The 18,987-nt window shown below is 32.7% G+C and overlaps 1 protein-coding gene across 4 annotated transcripts in view; it reads right to left on the bottom strand.

The window, feature by feature from the left end:
* Positions 1-18,707, bottom strand: part of sfmbt2 (Scm like with four mbt domains 2) — a 64,308-nt gene extending 45,601 nt beyond the window's left edge. For 2 of the 4 annotated variants that reach the window (XM_087786506.1, XM_087786509.1), the window contains exons 1-2: positions 18,591-18,707; positions 1,856-1,995 (exon numbers count right to left, since the gene is read on the bottom strand). In XM_087786506.1, the coding sequence (XP_087642632.1) occupies positions 1,856-1,922 (67 nt within the window). In that variant the 5' untranslated portion in view covers positions 1,923-1,995; positions 18,591-18,707. Of the gene's footprint in view, positions 1-1,855; positions 1,996-4,463; positions 4,483-18,581 lie in introns of those variants that run through there. The other 2 variants (XM_087786507.1, XM_087786508.1) reach the window with 2 other exon arrangements.
* Between the last annotated feature and the right edge of the window lie 280 nt (positions 18,708-18,987).

The following is an 18,987-nucleotide window of genomic DNA, read 5'->3' as shown; positions in this document are numbered from 1 at the left end:
AGTCTTCGTAGAGACGTGTGAAAAGACGTGAGCAATAAAAGGCCGTCGTTGTCAACCTTAAAAAAATCAATAAAGGTTGATTTAAAAGTTCACTGTAATGAACATGTACGGAATTTACAGTAATAAATGTATTAAATACGCTTTTTATTCATTTTTCCTGAAAGACAAGACAAAGCTGTTTCTAAACATTTCAATAAATAACAATTTTTTGTTGTAAATACATATACAAATATACAAACGACGCTGTTTTAACACTATTTTGAGGATATAAATTAATTATAATAACTTATATATATATATATATAATTTAAACAAAGGCAATATTCAATACATTCGATTATTTTCAAGTTACCGAGCAAGGAGAAAAAACGTGGTACATTTTTTTATTGTATATAAAAAATGTTTAAATAAACCCAAAATTATATATTTAAAAAAATAAATAAAGGTTGATTTAAAAGTATATTATAATATTATACAATAAGCTTTTTATCCATTTTTCCTAAAAGACAACAAGCTGTTTCTAAACATTACAATAAAAAAAATATATTGTTCTAAATACATGTAGATAAAGGCTGGTTTTGTAATCAAAATATATAAACGATGCTGTTTTATCACTATTTTGAGGATATAAATGAATTATAATAACTTAATATAAACAAAGGCAATATTCAATACATTCGATTATTTTCAAGTTAACGATCAAGGAGAAAAAACGTGGTAAAAAAATGTTTAGTATTTAAAAAATGTTTAAATAAACCCAAAACTATATATTTAAAAAAATAAATAAAGGTTGATTTAAAAGTATATTATAATATTATACAATAAGCTTTTTATTCATTTTTCCTAAAAGACAACAAGCTGTTTCTAAACATTACAATAAATAACATTCTTTTGTTCTAAATACATGTAGATAAAGGCTGGTTTTGTAATCAAAATATACAAACGACGCCGTTTTATCACTATTCTGAGGATATAAATGAATTATTATATTTTTTTATATATATACTGTATATATATATATATAATATAAACAAAGGCAATATTCAATACATTCGATTATTTTCAAGTTACCGATCAAGGAGAAAAAATGTGGTAAAAAAAATGTATAGTATTTAAAAAATGTTTAAATAAACCCAAAACTATATATATTATTTTCAAAATAAAACCAGAAATTATATATGTAATTCTGTTTTTGTGTTTTAAATGTCAATAATATGTGTCTTCAGAAAAAAAGACTACAAAAAAAGAAAACAAATAAAAGCTTTATATACAGTATAATACATATATTTATATGTATATATATATATATATATATATATATATATATATTTATTATGTCCTGCCCATTATGTTATGTCCAAGCATTTTTCTCAAGACAGTGATTGTCGACATTAAAAATAACAAAAATAAATATATATATATATATTTTATAGTTTTTTAACCTGACATTTGAATTTTGAGTGTTTCAAAAATGAAAGACAACATTACCATGAAAATGTAGAAATATTTAATTTGATGACACATTTTCTAACCGGACGGAGGTTTAAGTCCCGATGAAGAGATCGTGGAATGAGTGAAACGGGACGTCGGAAGAAGAGAAGAAGTGAAAGCATCACGAGGCGGCGGAGAGACACGTCACGGTGTATGGTTTTAAAAAATACAAACTCAAACAATCTCTGACACAAAGACAGGAAGCAGAGTCAGAAGAACGCATCAGACGCAGGTTTAGAAGTCGCTGTTCAAACTCTGTACATTTTTTTTTGTGTCGTCTCATTAAAAAAATCCCCTTCACTGAGTGAAACAGAAAGTATTTTTTTTCTCGCTATGACATTCAGAATCACGATTCCAAACTCACCTTGTTTCACCTCCTCCTTCACGCCCAACGGTTTGCCGACCATCGCCGTCTGATCCTGAGACTGCATCTCAACTCTTGGTTTCCTGTGCTGACCTGCGAGTGACGGATCTTCACTGCATCCTTCACGTCCGTCGAGAAACCTGGCAACAGAAACACTTATTAACAACTTATTAAGATCATAAACCACGGATGAGAATTACTGCTATCATGTGTTATCGTCGTATTTCTTCTATGATTTCCATGCTCGCCAGGAAGCGGTGATTCATGAGGTCATTGGGAAGATTTGCTGACTCAAAATCAACAAAGTAGGATTTGAAGGTTGTGTTGAAACTACAGAAAGTCACTGTATCAGCGACTAAAAGGTCACTTTGTGAAAGTAATGCACACATTTTATTTCTGAGATGGTGACGCACAGCTGGGCAGAAGCTTATTGTTTTAATCGTTGTATTTATCTTAAGAGTATTCTGTTCCTTTTTTACAGTTACAGACAAAAATGTATGTTCATTTTAATGTAGCGAACTTTAACCTCAAAGGTCGCTCAAGGTCCATACTGCTAGCCTAGCTAAGTCCGCTAAAAACAAGCTTAAAATATAGACTTATTTCATTGTTCATGGAATTTTGCCTCGTGTCCAGGCTTCAATACAAGAGGGACGTTACAGATGAGCAGTATGGAGGTTTTTGGATGTTTTAAGTGTCTTATTTGGACAAAGATTAAGACGAAGCTAGCCTAGCAGCTAGCCTAGCAGCTAGCATTCAGATATTCCAGCAGCCAGCCCAGCAGCTAGCTTATCAGCTAGCCCAGCAGCTAGCCCAGCAGCTAGCCCAGCAGTTAGCATTCAACTAGTCCAGCAGCTAGTCCAGCAGCTAGCCCAGCAGCTAGCCCAGCAGTTAGCATTCAACTAGTCCAGCAGCTAGTCCAGCAGCTAGCCCAGCAGCTAGCCCAGCAGCTAGCCCAGCAGCTAGCCCAGCAGCTAGCCCAGCAGCTAGCCCAGCAGTGGCAACAAAAACAAAATATGGACTTAAAAGTTCCTCATGTCGAGGCTTCAAAACAAGATGGACGTTACTGATGAGCACCAGGGAGGTATTTGGATGTTTTTAACCACGTTTCATTTGTGTACAAAGACAAGTGAGCTGGTTGCTACATTAGCATGGACATCCTTTTTTTGCCTATAACTCTAAAAAAGACACAGATTACCCTGAAAATATTCCCGCGCATCAGTCAAAATGAGGGTGAGTAGAACAAGAATGAAGTAAAGAATTTTGGGTGAACTATCACTTTAAGTAAACCTTTTGATAAATTGACAATTTAAAATCAGTTGAATTTTATTTAATTATTATTACAAGCTATTACACTTATCAAACATATTGTCTATAATTCATATTGTTATGGTGATGGATGTGGATTGGCTATGAGTTAATTTTTTATTCACTGTAAATAAGATTGATTTGGACTGTGAATCAAATCTGATTAAATATTCTAATCCCAAATGAGGAATTTCCTCAAGGGATACATTAATATCTAATCAATAAATAATACATGAATTGTGACTATGAAAGGGTTGATGATATATATTTACTACCTTGATTATACAGTACTTTATCATAAAAAAAATATAATTGTTGACTTCAGCTCTGATACCTGAAACATGTGCTTAAAAGCTGAATTTTATTTTTCTGCATGTGGTTGAATAGTTATTGTGTAACTGTTCATTGTCATCTCCCAGTAAAACTCTAACATTGTGTACACAAAGTAATTTGCCTTTTTATAAAGGACAACCTATGATGTCACAGATTGCACCTGAAACAGTTTTGTAATGACCTCTGAGGGGATAGTTTGTCCAAATCTATAATGTTCTAAAGTGGTTTTTAATCACATTTAAGTTTAGCAGATAAAAAGTACCATTAATATTATGTCTTTTCTGGCTTAATACCAGGAGGAAGCCTTTTTTAAAAGATTGTTCTTAGAACGACAAAGTACAAAGATTAAAGGGCAATAATATTTCAAGTTTAACACTTTCTTTTCTTAAATGTATCAAAAACAAACTATGTTATTACTTCCCCCTCCAGGTTATATTAGTCGTCCTTTTTATCTGTGTTAATAAAGAAAACTCATAAACTGATCAAAAAATAAAAATGAAACTTGACACATTTTTTTTTAAATAAGGGAAGTTGCTTTGCTGATTTGACAAGTTTTGTTTTTTCAAAAAGTCATGTGAAATGAGAGCCTTGGCTGAGGTATACCACATATTAGTGCTATTCCAGTTTGTAAAGCATAATAAAGCTATAAATGACTGTCACGATATATATCTTTTATCTTTCACATTTCTACTTTCTTAGTGCTGGTGAGTTACAAATGCATTATAAAATAAATTTGCAATATGAAATAAATTACACTTTCTTTAACATAAAAGGATTAAAAGGATTAAGGAAGTTTAGGTACACATTCACGTATCAACTTCTATTTAAAATCCAAAACCCAAACATCGAAATCAATCTCCTAAGAAAGGACAAAAAGACATAAATAAGCTACTTTTTAAGAATAATAACGAATACAATTGCTAGTTAAGCAATGAGAGACAATAGAGTTCATCATAAGAGCCTTCATTACCTGCAGTGTCGATCTCTACTAACGTCAAATAGCTTTGAGACGTTGTGAAGTCTGATGTAAAAGGAGCTCTCTCAACCCCCAACTGTACGATGTCATTAAGCGCCTTTGTTACAACCAAAGACACTCAATAGACTATTGTCCATAAAATAGATTCTCCTTTATTCTTCCCACTGAGCTTTGTCTTTGATGTTTCTAGATTACTGCTGACACTTAAGTTGCATATAAAGAAACTGTTTTCTATCTTTATTATTACACAGAAAGATGTTTTTTTTAATGTAAAATTATGATTAGAGCTGATTGTTGATAATAAACAAACACATACAGAAACTACTTTGTTCATTATCTTTCAAAATGTTTATATAGTTTTTATAATTAACCGAAAAATAATGTAGGTGAGGTTTTAAAAAGGGATCCATGGCCTTTCTTTATACTGCTGATGTCAAGAACCTACACTAATGTGAGGACAGACACATGATTTTCTGTTAGTTAGAAATTCAACTGTTTTACTGTTGAAGTAAAATTAAAAAAGCAAAACTGGTTGAATCTTTAGTTTTGGTGCTGTAGAGAGATTTGTTCCTGGGGTACGTCTATGGATGATCGATTAGATCCTGCATTGTTTCCAAATAAAATGCAGCTCAGACAGTAGATCAATGAATACCTCTGCCAAGGAGATTGTCTTTTTGGCAGGTTTGTTTGTTTGTGTATAAACAGCATCACTTGAAAAATGCGAAATGGATGAAATATTTAATTATCAAGATTGGTTAATAAGGTGGTTAGAAGTATCAAAACTTAAAAAAAAGCATTGATACTTAAATATATCTGTTTATGATACTCATTCTTAAAGGTATTGATGTCTTTCCTGCCAACTGTTTTTAATTGAAATATTCAACAACTGGGTTATTTTTTCCTTATTCTTATTCATAAAAATATTTCTTTTGAATTTGGGGGTCTTCTTTTTTATCCTTTTTGTATCAAAAATAGTATTGAGTATCAAATCATTTCCTGAGTATCGGTATCAAGTTGAAAATGTTATCATGGTGACAACCCTTGATTAAAGTAAGATTTTGGTAGTGATCCAAATCACCATCTTTCTGTGTATTTGCAAGAATACGATACGTATCACGATACAGGGGCAACTATACTATATATTACAAAACTGTAGGAACAAGTATATTTTTGTAGTATTGTCCGAATACTGACTCAAAATATGTCGGAACATCTGCTTTAAAAGCTGCTAGAGTCGACTGTATCCTCTAGTCCTCAGTCATCGCAGGGATCTCGTGGGATTTCATTGTTCCTTTACTGAGGAGGACAAAAATGAGTGCTGCCATCTAGCGGCCGGAGGTTAATTTGCAACACGAAAATTAACAATTAAAATGAATACTTGAACTTACATTGTAAACAAGGAAACAAAACAGTGCTGTTGAATATCGATACAGTATTTTAAAAAAATATCGCAAGATTTTTGTGTATACATTTTTTTTCTTATATTCCTTCTGGATATAGGAAGGTTTTTGTGACCGTTGTGTTACTATTCTGTCTACAATAATCTAGGATTGCTAGGTGATGTTGCTTAAATTAAGACAGCCTGGGAAAACTATAAAAAATAATATTAACGGTTGCCTAGTCGTTAAACACAGATCACTGTGTGCCTTCATCCCTGAGGTGCTGGTTCTATTCCCATACAGAGAATTCCTTTTTTTTTTGTTTTCATCCATCACAACATTTATTTTAGTGTATGCTATGTTTAATACGTTAATGGGAAATGGACCCATTTGAGGGGGAAGTCAAAGTCTCTCCTTGAAAGGAGTTCCTTTTTTTTCTTTAGAAATAACCCTATTTGGTCAAGATGTGGATTAATCTGAACTGGGTCATCTGGTGGTAACACTGGCCGACTAGAGTACTCTGAGAAGTCCAAGATTATTTTTGCTAATTTGATACTTCTCTGAACCATCAATGTTGATTCTATCATAGCATTAAATGACTCAAGGGAAGGAACTATTGAGCTTTAAAGGCAGCAGCAAAAAGACTGAAAACGTAACAACCTACTGTTATGACATCAACTTGCAAAGTGAAGCTTAAGCCAACTTTAAAAAAAAAAAAACAACATCAGAGATTTATGTGCACAGAGAATGAGTTCGCTTTGCATACTGGGAAACTCCAGAGAGAGATGTATGAATGTGCATGTGGCTTGTGTGCAGTCTGGTTGATTTATGTGGCACTAATGGGAAAGGAAAATGCAGTGTGTCACTCATTTCGTTCGGTTTAAGTGGAGTACAATGCACCCTGGGAAATTTCACACATTACCTGGACAAACAATTGTAAATTTGATGGTGATGGCTGCTTGATTTGACGTTTCTACTAGGCTAAGATCATGTATTTTTGATTATAAATACATGAGTTGTCAATCTTTCAGTGTAAAATAGGGGATAAATATTTAAAAGAACACAAATATCTAAATACTTGATGCGCAACATGATACAAAAGACTGCTATAAAATGCTATAAAAAAGGGCTGATACAGTTTTTAAAAAAACTCAATCGTTCATGGTTCATTTTTTTGTTGATACGACCCCAGTATCTTGACATGGCCAAACCTTTTATTTTGAAAAGTACCCCATGTTGTCTAATGTACAAAGAAGGAAGACACAGTTCAGCCACAGTATGATGAAACGAGGACATTGGTTACATAGAGTGTAGCCAGTAATCTTCTTGCCGAGGCTAATATGGAGATAAAATACCACTGGTTCTTTTTGCTTTTATTAAAGATAGATATAGATATGAAATATTTGTAAAGCCTTTAAGGTGGGGGGGGGCAATTTCAGTTCCTCAGGGGGGCAAATTATATACTGTAACTTTCACTTATCTTAGTGATGTATACTTCAGATTTGATTCTTGCCTTCTGTAATTTTTATATTTTGTTAATAGTTTATTTTACATTTCCTAATATCGATATATTTTTTAGTCTTTATCCTGCCTGTGTTTTTTATTATATTTCATTGTACTTTTTTTTGTATTCCCAGAAATTTTCACGACATTGTATTTTTGAATTATTTTATTTTTAGATGTGTTTATCTGTAACCGGCACTGCTAGGAACATGAGTTTCTCTACGTAGATAAATAAAAGTATCTATCTATTTATCCATCCATCCATCTATCTATCCTATAAGAAAAAAACTAAATCAGGTCTAATTATCTTTTAACAATTTATAACAAGCGAAATAAGTTAAAGTTCTTATTTTACCACATATAATTTAAATAATAAACTTTTCTTTTTTTTTTAAATGATAAAAAACACTTGTTTTTTTCCATTTAAAAAAAGTAAAAGTTAAATAAATATAATAGAAGGTATATTTTAAATGTGTAATGAATCCTAAGAATAGAAAATTAAATTGCTTCTTGGCATGTTTATTCAATTCAATTCAATTCAATTTTATTTAATCATAACAATCTTATCATAACAAAGTTATCTCAAGACACTATACAGTTGAAATAAGACTACAGTTATATGATTCTTATTATACTTTTACCTGATGATGGCCACATAAATACAGTCAGAGGGACGCAAAATAAATATTGTTTTGTCAGGTGAAAGCAGGCCTGATTTTGATAGATACAGAGTTTCTTGATCATTTGGGAATATTCTATAGGTTCCAGCTTCACGGCGAGAATCTATAAGCTTCAAAGTCCACCACTGTAGTATAAATTGGTGGCAAATTGCTTTACAAGTACCTTAGAATAACCTCTTTGTGTTGGAGTTTAGGCGAGATATTACCGACCCGTCTACGTTTGACAGACGTCGACCAAGAAATCGATTAAAGGAGTCTGTCGCTATGTGTTTGACCAATGAAAAGCAGCTACTGGTCTGGTACAGGAAGTGTAACAGACTCAACTATGTTGGCCAAGTGCCAATGTTGTCATATCTATATCGGTTCAAAGCTTTTTGAGAATTAAACCAACATTTTTACCGCAAAAAATAATTTATGGACTAAAGAGCAAAAATAAACACTGCTTTTTTTTGGGCAACTTAGCTTTTAATTCAACATTTTTCCCAGTCAATTTAATTTTAATTTAATTTAATTCCTCCCACGCTACTGAATGCACCAAAGCTTTTCCCATGTTATTAAAAGCACCACAACTGCAGTTTCGATCTAATGCAGAGAAAGTGGATTTTAACGAAAATTTAATAATATTTTGTTTCATTGTAATAAATTATTTTATCTTAAGTTTTTATTTGGTAAACCCTGTTTATTCTCTGTTTAATTCATCACTGTTATATTTATCGTTGCGTCTAGTCTCGTATTCCTCTCATGATAATGGCTTTTTGATCAAAATATTTTGTCATCATTTTTGTTTACGGCCTAAGTAACACGGTCGCATCAGTGTTTGTGAAACACTGGGGCTTCTTTCTAGACCAGTGGTGGGTAAATTAATTTCCTCAGGGGCCGCATTTTATACAGTGGCTTTTTGTGAGGGGCCACCAAGCATATAAATGGAAGGGGAAGAGTATAAAATAAAGATAAATAAGCTCAAATTATTATTTTACAGTAGTTTATATAACTTATTTTAAATTTTATATCTCACATACAGAGTACCTTTTTCACCAAATTTTTTTACATGTTAATTTAAATCTTTTTTCCTAAAACAAAACAATAAAATTGTCATATTTAAAGACTATTAATGGATCAATACAGAATAAAATAATTCATTTCTACATGATCTTTAAACCAGTGATCTTTGACCTCAATACAGTCAAGGGGGCCTCATGTGGCCCATGGGCCGCCCTAGTCGGTTCAAGACCACCCCCCTTGTAAAAAACTATAAATCTTCAATCTTTTTTTAGACCCTTTCATTAGTTAAACACTGCCCGGAGGTTCTTTCAGCCGGGATTCCCCAAACAGGAAGTAACAGATTGTGTACTAGTGCTTCCTGGCAATGTCCTATTTGTTGTATTTAATATGCATAATTAATGGTGTTTTTTTCCTTTTTTTTTTGTACATATATATGTTTGACAGCCGAGTTTCTCCCCGTCATTATAGATTCTCACTCGCTTTCGACTTCACACAAACCTTGCAATTAAGACCCCGGGGCCTTCAATTAAGCCCAAAAAACTCTTTCCACGATGGGATGAAAATCCAAAAGAGAAGAAAGGCATCCTTTGACAACAAGCTAGTGGAATCCATCCTGGCTCGCATCCAGGGAGGAAAGTGAAAAATATAAAACTGTGACAATCCCTTGATGAGGCCGAGCTAGAATTCCACGGGCGGAAAAAAAAAAAAAAAAGGGAAAAAAAAGGAAAATATGTTGAAGCTGCTGTTTGTTCTGTGTATTTGCCGAACTGTGGAGCTACAAAGACTCTCCACAACTGCCCTACTGTGTGTGTGTGTGTGTGTGTGTATCTGTCACACACCCCCCACCACCACCACCACTAACCGCACAAAAACACACACACACACGCCTTGACGTCGCACAGTGGCTCCAGCATACATCCATTGCGTAAACAACACGGTGAGCTAATTTGACTCACATGACGCCCTTCTCCTCCTTTTTCCTCCTTTTTCCTCCTCCTTCTCCTCCTCCTCCTCCTCTTCCATATCAGTGTTTCTTGCCTAAGTGCCCCCCCGATCTTCTGCACATCGCTGTTTTTTCCGCACGCACTGCTGCACAGAGCTTATTATAACTCAAAGTGCAGACAAACAAAGGTATCAAATGGGATGCTGACAAGTTTAAATCTGACCCCAGAAACTGAAAATGGGCTCAAAATGACTGAATGTTAAAAGTACAAGAAGTAAACTGAGGTACAGCCCTTGAATATATTTATCAGAAATTATCGGGTTTTTAAATAAAAATTATGATTATATATACTAGGGGTATAAAGAAAAAAATCAATACACTGTGATACTGTATCAATTTGAACAGCACTATCTCTTTTTTTATTTGCACAATGTATTTTTTAACAGTTATTTTATCGTTTCAATGTATGGAATAAACAATATATTTATTTCTCGTTAAAAACGTACATGCAAATATTCACAGCGTTGTGTTGCATCCTCCGCAGCTTAATGAACAATTAATTTCTGCCAGATCCTGGGGATGACTGAGGACGAGAGGATACTGTCGCCAGCAGCTTTTAAAGCTGATGTTTGGGAATATTTTGGTTTCAAAACAAGAGCGGTTACGACTTCATCAAGAGTCATATGGTCTTTAAATTACGATATTTGTTTCATGATACAGTAACGACTTTTAACAACGCAATCAATTTTGCAAAATGTTATTATTTTTATATAATTTTTTTGCTTTCAAATTAAATTTTATCTTTTAGACAAAGTTCTCTTTATGGTTTATATTTCGATAAAATGTGTATGAAATTAGATAATTTGGCAGGAGCCATTCCGTCCTTCACAGCTAAAGGAACAATAAAAAAATCATTGACTGAGGACAAGAGGATACAGTCGACTACAGCAGCTTTTAAAGATGATGTTTAGGCATATTTTGGTTTCAAAACAAAAGCAGTTACGACTTTGTCAAGAGTCATGTGGTCTGTACATTGCGATATTTGTTTCATGATACTGTATTAAATATTATTATATTATATTATATTGTTTTTTAATCAAAGTTCTTTATATGGTTTATATTTCGATAAAATGTGTATGAAATTAGATAATTCGGCAGCAGTCATTATGTTCTCCACAGCTAAAAATAACTATATTTATATATATTTATATTTAGATAACATAAATGTAGACAAATAAAAAAATGTAAACAAAAAACAAAGGCATCAAGACAAAAAAGTAAGTAAATAAAAAAGTAGATAAAAGTAAAATAAATGTAGAAAAAAATAAAACATATGTTAAAAAACATGAAAGTAAAATAAATGAATATACAAATAAAATTAAATGTCGATAAAATACCAAATGAAATAAAATGAGATGAAAAAAAAAAAGTAATTTATGTAAAATTAAAAAAAAAAAAGTAGATGAAAGTAAAGTAAACGAAGATACAACCACAATAAAAATCATTGACTGAGGACGAGAGGATACAGTCGACTACAGCCGCTTTTAGAGCTGATGTTTGGACATATTTTGGTTTCAAAACAAATGAAAGCAAGACTTAAAACTCACGCAACACCACAGTCAAGTATTCGACAATTCTACGAATATATCCTTGTTACTACAGTATTGCAATATATCACTCCAATCGTGATACGTTTAATATACTTGCCAATACTCACTTCTAAAATATATGATCCACATAAAAATCTTTTACATTTCTGTTGACATGTTGATTGAAAATGAATCAACAGTTAATAATATCGGAAAATAGTAGTAGCACTTATCTTTGTCCATGAAAAAGTGTTATGACAACCCATGAATCATTTTGTAAAAGTTTGTTTGGTTCCTTTTCAAGTCAGTTTAAGTAATGTTTTCATAGAGAAACAGGAGCAGACCTGTGCATTTATTTTTAACTTCTCCCCGAAGCAGTGATTTCAATGTTACACATGCTAAACCGGATCTGAGAAAAAATGCGGCCCGAGGGCCACATGCGATACTTTGACAATTTAATTTTGTGTCTGTATTTACATTATTTATTACTTGTCTCTAAATATGACACAGGAATTTGGTCCTCAAACATTTCAGTGGATATAAAAAAAGATGTTTAAATAAAGTGGATTTAGATGAGAATAAAAAGCATATTTAGCCCATTTTCTCTTATATTTATAATTTCAGCATTGTGTCTTCAATTTACAAAAAATAAAACAGGCTTTTCTCATTCAAAAATTGATTAACTTTTTTGATTGACACAGACAAACTTGTTGTTCCTTTTTTAACAGCGTCAAACTGAAACTAGTTTCACTTCAACTGCTTCAACTTTAATGGCAGGAAACGTTTCACCAGAATACACTATAAATAGGCTGTTCATCTGACATGGCACTTTTTTTTGACAGAGAAACTAATTTTTTGAATTCCATAAATATACTTGTAATTAAAGAAAATCGATCTGAGGCAATGTCTACGTGATTTTCTGACAGCTATGATGAGTTCACAAGAATTCTGGGATCACGTGACGACACTTCCAGGAATCAGGAAGCTTCTGGGCAGTGGAATTTTTGTCATATTTTGTGAAGCGTGTTTTAGTTTTTGTAAGATGACCTCATTCTGACCGGTCTTAGACTCATAATAACAGTTTAGTTTGGCCAATTTGTTTACCCTAAATTACAAAATCTTGCTTTTGAAAATAAAAAACTTTGGACTTTGGATATACATTTGGCATTACCGATAAAGTATTTTTTATTAGTGCCAGATGGTTTGATTTTAATTTCAGTTGTTTTTTAAAACTATTTACAGATCACAGTTTTAAAACATATTTTATCTGTAGTATAATCATGACTGAAAAAACATTATCTAATAAAAAAATTGTGACACGAATCAGGAAGATTCTGGGTAAGGTTCAAAATAAATGTAAACATGTAAGTTAAATGACCTTATCTTGACTAATCTTGATTACTAAAATGATTATGATTAGAATTATGAAAAAACTATTAGTTAAAATTTAAAATATTACTTTAAAAAAAGTCATACGGTTTACCTTACGCTGCTTTGGATATAGATTCAAGATTTACTAATAAAGTTTCAAGTATTAAAAAATGTAATAACCAATTGCTAAATGGCGTTTTATATATATTTTTTAAATGTAAAACTGTTATATAAAAAAAAAAGTATTTGTTTTTTTTAACCATTGGACTGACAAATAAAAGGTTTAGAAACATATTCTATCTGCAGTGTAACCGTGACTGAATGTTAGAATCTGATTAATACTTATTATTATTATTTAATTAGCATAGCATGCTATGATGAATTAAAGGGGATTTTTTTTCAGGCACATTTTTTGTTGAATGATCTAATTGAGACTTATCTTAACTTTATATGAACAATTTAGTTTTATTTTAACTTAGAATTGACATTAATTCTACTTTTTACCTTATGTTGCTTTGGATGTAACTGTAACAACTAAAAAAGTTAAAAAAGGATTTCAAAATTGAATAACCAAGTGCTACATAGATTTTGAAATACTGATTATTTTGTGATTAAAAAAACAACTATTTATAAATAAAAAATGTCAAGCATTAGACAGTTAAAAAAAAAGTTTAGAAACATATTCTATCTTTAGATTAATCTTAAGTGAAAGACAAAATCTTTTATTAAAACATTTTTTATAAAAATATTGTTGTTTAAGGAGACAGCTATGATGAATTAAAGGGGATTCTTATAGATCATGTGACCCAACATCCAGGAAGCTTGTGGGTAGCCAGATTCTTTAAAACATTTTGGTGAAACTCGTTTTGTTAGACGACCTTATGGTGACTAATCTAAACTTTATAGGAACAATTTAGTTTGGAAAATATTTTTAGTTGCAAAATGTTGCTTTTCGAAACGAATAATTAACCTTAATAATTTAACCTTTGTCACTTTTTATAAACATTTAAGAAAGTATTAAATATTTAGAAATTGAATAAACAAATGGTGTTTTAGATTTCATATAAAACTTGATTTTTTGACATACCTATTCTATCCGTGGGGTAACCTTGAGTTTATAGACAGAATGATATATTAGTTATTTTAAAAACATTACTCATAAAACGTAGCCTGTCTAAAACTATTATCGTAACATTTAGCTTTTTCTTCCTTTTTAGCCTGAATTTCAGGGTCAGATTTGCACGGCGTCCCCAGAGAAAACAACCCAGATTGGGCATGAGGGGATTAAATTGGTCTGGCAGAGTTAATCTCAGGACATTCGTGCCCCCTTGCTTGCAGATTGAGGCTTTTATTGATTAGCTCATGTCGGGACGCTGGGCATCCACGTGTTGTCCTGCTGCCTTTCTCTAAACCCAACCATGCCAAAGATTTAATGGGGGATTTAGGAGATTAACTACCACTGCACAGGCCTTGCTTTTATTGCATTACTGCCTATTAACTTGGACACATCCGAGGGGTTTTTCTTTTTTTTTTGTTGTCCCGTTGGCAACAAAAGAAAAACACTGACCGTCTTGATCTGGACCAGTAAGCATTAATGTGGTGTATTTCAATAAACACACAAGACATTAAAAAAACAACAACAAAAACTGATACGATCAGTGAGTGCACAAGTTGTCACGCAGGTCCTTCAAGATTCACAAGTTTCAGATATGCATCCAGTCTTTATAGTACACAAACAAAGCTTTTTCAGGAGATAATTGAAGCATAAACGCCTACAAATCTTGAAAATAAACATTTAAAATGTTTAAGCAAAAAAGTAGGAAAACTAACTAAACCGTTGAAAATGTCGCTTTGCTAAAAACTGGAGATATTTTGAATTTTACAGACAATTAGCATATACAGTATAACCGACGACAACGACATGTTGTACTACTACTATAATATTCAAAGTGAGGTCTGCAGGCCACGTGGGAGTTAACACAAGTTAACTCTAAGTGGCCAATGAAACAAAAGTGAACTATGTTATTATACTCCTGATGTTCAATCAACAATGCAGTTATGTAGTACGGTAACTTTTACGTTATAAGATTAAGAACTTATCGAACTTTGGTTCTTTTGTGGAAGTACTTTTTAGTAGTAGTATCGAAAATGATCTTCGGTACCGATGAGGGATCGAAGTTTAATACCTCAAAAGAAAAACTCATCATTTAAAAAAGGGCAGTGAACATCCTAATGATTTGTTACTTGTTCTTTTGTTAGTAAGTAAGTAATTTATATTTGTAGAGCGCTTTTCCAGACCAGGGTCACAAAGCGCTTAAACGATCAAAACAATACCCAATAAAATGAATAATTAAAAGGTCAAGAAACCACCGAGAAAAACACAAGAGTCTCAGAGAATCATGGAAAAGCCTGCATGAATAAAAATGTCTTAAGATGTTTCTTGAAGGAATCAGTAGAAATATTTAATTTTTTTTTTCTGTTCGAAAAACATGTATCTCAAACTCCAGAATTGTACTTTTCTTTAATGTAATTTTCCTCATGTTAGAATTGATCTAATGAAACGGGTTTACCAGTACAAAAGTGAAGGTATCAGTACAGATACCAGCCCTAACCCGACATTTTATACAGTTTATATGGTCCAACATGATTATAATACACAGTTACCAGCTTTATATTCTGGACTACGCCTCGAGGACGACCACAACATTTCAAATTAAAGTCGCGTCGATGAGAAACGGCTAAATAACCTGCAGCACATTTTCAAACTCGAGACCCTTAGAGGCAAAATCTGGAGTCATTCCAAAAAGTCCTTAAAAGAATTTGAAAAATGTATCCGAGTCGATGCTGTAACGTAAACTAGATCATCTACATGTTGATATGGTGACAAGATTACAGAAAAGCTTAAGCTTTGTTACTCAACAGGGTGTTTTTGAGGAGATTGCAGTATGTTCTGTCCATCCTCTCCTTCTTATATAACATTGATCCAGAGAGAAGGGAATTAAAAGTACTTTTATGCTTTAGGGGAAAAAAACAAACAATGTATTTTCTGTTATAAGTCATTAGAGATGGGCGGACAATTCAGGACAAGATAAGGATTCTTTACTTTAGAATTTAAAAGCTATAACTATAATCTTTTTTTGTAACAAAACACACTTTGTTACAAACTTTTTCCGGTTGAAAGTCTGTTTACTATTCCAGAAAAGTCTTAGTCAACATCTATGTCTAACCAATAAAATACAAACAAACGCTCCAATTAAACCATGTATAGAAAAAACTGGAAAAAAGAACAGAAAGACTTGCTGTTTCACAATGACAACCCACTTTAGAGGTCAGAGGTTAACAGACATACATGCACTATTGAGTCAGAGAGGCTGAGCAAACAAGGCAAAGGCTGCTGTGCAATCATTCATAAATGTGATCAGGAGACACATCTGGTTTAAATGTATATATTTTTTTAAACTATTTTACGCTTGTCAACATAAATAATCAGATCAATTAGAAGCCATTTTAGCCGATTTGATTGGATTAACTTAAACCAATCAAAGTTGATCATAAGTAGGTCTAGTTTGTAGAAAATATTCTAAAAACAGTCCAGTATTATGATGTTTTTAAGTTTTTTCTTATGTTGATATGAGTTGTTGTTTGTATACTCAAAAGTTTTGATTGCAATAAACGTTGTCCTCTTATCTACCAGTGTTAGTAAATTTCACATTCACCACTAGGTCTGCGTGTGAGCATGAATCTTGTAGTTTGATACAGTATCACATTACGATACATTGCAATACTTTGGAAACAGCGATACATATTTTAAGTATTGTCCGAGTACTTGACTCTGGCAATACAGAATTTACAGACCACGTGACTCTTGACGAAGCCGTAACTTCTTTCATTTGTTTTGAAATCCGAAATATTGTTATGACTGTATCCTCTCGTCCTCAGTCAACGCCAGGATGTCCCTTTGACCGTGGAGGACGTCATGACTGAAACCATCTAGAGGTCAGAGGTTTAGTTGAAATAAACAAAAGCTGTGAATATTTGTATATTAATTGAAAGTAAGTAAGTAATTTATATTTGTAGAGCGCTTTTCCAGACCAGGGTCACAAAGCGCTTAAACAATCAAAACAATACTCAATAAAATATACACTTAAAAGGTCAAGATAATACTGAGAACAACAAACAAGTCAAGCATGGAGAGTCTGCACGAATAAAAGTTTCTTAAGATGTTTCTTGAAGGAGTCGGTAGATCCATCAAACACAAAGCGCTTAAAAAATAAAAACAATACTCAATAAAATATACACTTAAAAGGTCAAGATAACAATAATAACAACAAACAAGTCCCAGAAAATCAAGGAAAAGTCTGCATGGAATAAAACTGTCTTAAGATGTTTCTCGAAGGAGTCAGTAGATCATCAAACACAGAGAGAGAGGATTGTGAATAAAATATATTACTTGTATACACTTTTTATATAAAATAAAAAAGAACTACGGTAAAAATAATAAGTGATTTAAAAGCTGAAAAAGATGAAAAAAAAAACAATACAGTGTGGTCCAATATTAATACAATATATCCAAAATAAATATATCATCACCCCTTGATCACTACTGCAACTAAAGCCTTCCATGTTTAAAATGACTTTGTGTTCATTTAACGTCAATAAAAAAGTATAAATAAATATAATTAATTAAATTATTAAAACGAAAACTTTAATGCAATAATACAAAAAAACTAACCTACTTTTAATTTATTTATTTTGGTGTCTGTTTAGAAAACCAGTTTAATCCAGATTAATCAGAATATTAAAAAAAAGGGGGGAATACTGGGACAGATGCAAGTGGATTAACCTAATTACCAGGAAGAAAAAAAAAAAAGCTTTCGTGTTTAAATGTGTGTTTTTAAAAAAGAAAACACGTGTTGAGCGAGAATAAAAAAGCAGAGTCACTTCCTGAGCAAACCGAAAGAGAAAAAAGAGCGAGGGATGAGAGAGAGGGGTGTAGTCGACTTGTCTCATGTACTTTGCACACTCGAAACTGCAGCGGAAAAAAACTCCCGGGGGCTCGCCGGATGTCCACTTTGAATTTAATTGATTAATCCTCGTGTTTGTCCACCGAAAGAAACCGAAACGCTCGCTCGGTCTCCATTAGTTTTATTTTTTCCTTCTTCAGAGATTTTTTTTTTTTTTTTAAGTCGCAGCCTTTTCCCCTCTGTACAGCATAACCCCGCCATGTTGAAAGCGCTTTGACAATTTTTTGGCACTACCCGATCTTTTCCGATGTGTGTGGGGAAAAAAGTCGAAAAAAAAATAAATTAAAAATAAATATAACATGGGTGACGATACGTGGAAATGAAAAAAAAAAAAAAAAAAAATCGACCCGCGTTAGAAATAAGAGTATTTCCTCGAGACACGAGATGTGTTTTTATTTTTAAAATAAATAAACGGGTAGTTTGGGGTGTGATGTGACGTCATGACACAAGTTAAAGGCGTAATAACGACAGTTTAAGTGAAGTTGTGAAGGAGAAGCTTCGTTCAGAGCGGAGGAGAGAGAGAGAGACTCAAGTCTGTTTCTTCTGTCGCTGGAAAAAAAAACAGCAACAAAAAAAAAAAGATCGAGAGCGAGAAGAAGCGCGAGAAGAAGAAGCAGTCACCTGTCTTACCTGGCCAGCCTCTCCTTCTTCTGCGGCTTCTTTCTTTTTTTTTTCTTTTTTTTTTTTCCTCCCCTCGTTCCTCGGCCGAGCGACGTCTTTCAGCTGCTGCTGCTGCTGCCCCCGTTCCAATATGGCATCTCCCGTCTGCGCATGCGCCGGACATCCACCGATATTTTGTCAAGCCAACTCCTCCATTGACCTTTTTTTTAAATTGCATTTTTAATTTGTAAAGTTGAACAACACATGTGGTTTTAAGATCCAGCCACTTGATATACTTAGAAAAAAAAAGTGGATTTTAAAATATATTATTCTATTGATCGACTTAATTTACACTTGCTTTATTATTTTGTTTTCCTTATCTTTGTTTTGAGCAATACTTTACTAGTCTTTGTGTGTGTATTATATG

Source organism: Callionymus lyra, chromosome 3 (assembly GCF_982586985.1).
Source record: "Callionymus lyra chromosome 3, fCalLyr1.hap1.1, whole genome shotgun sequence".
Taxonomy (NCBI): domain Eukaryota; kingdom Metazoa; phylum Chordata; class Actinopteri; order Syngnathiformes; family Callionymidae; genus Callionymus; species Callionymus lyra.
Note: the sequence above shows the minus strand (reverse complement) of the source record. Positions and strands in the feature narration are given on the sequence as shown.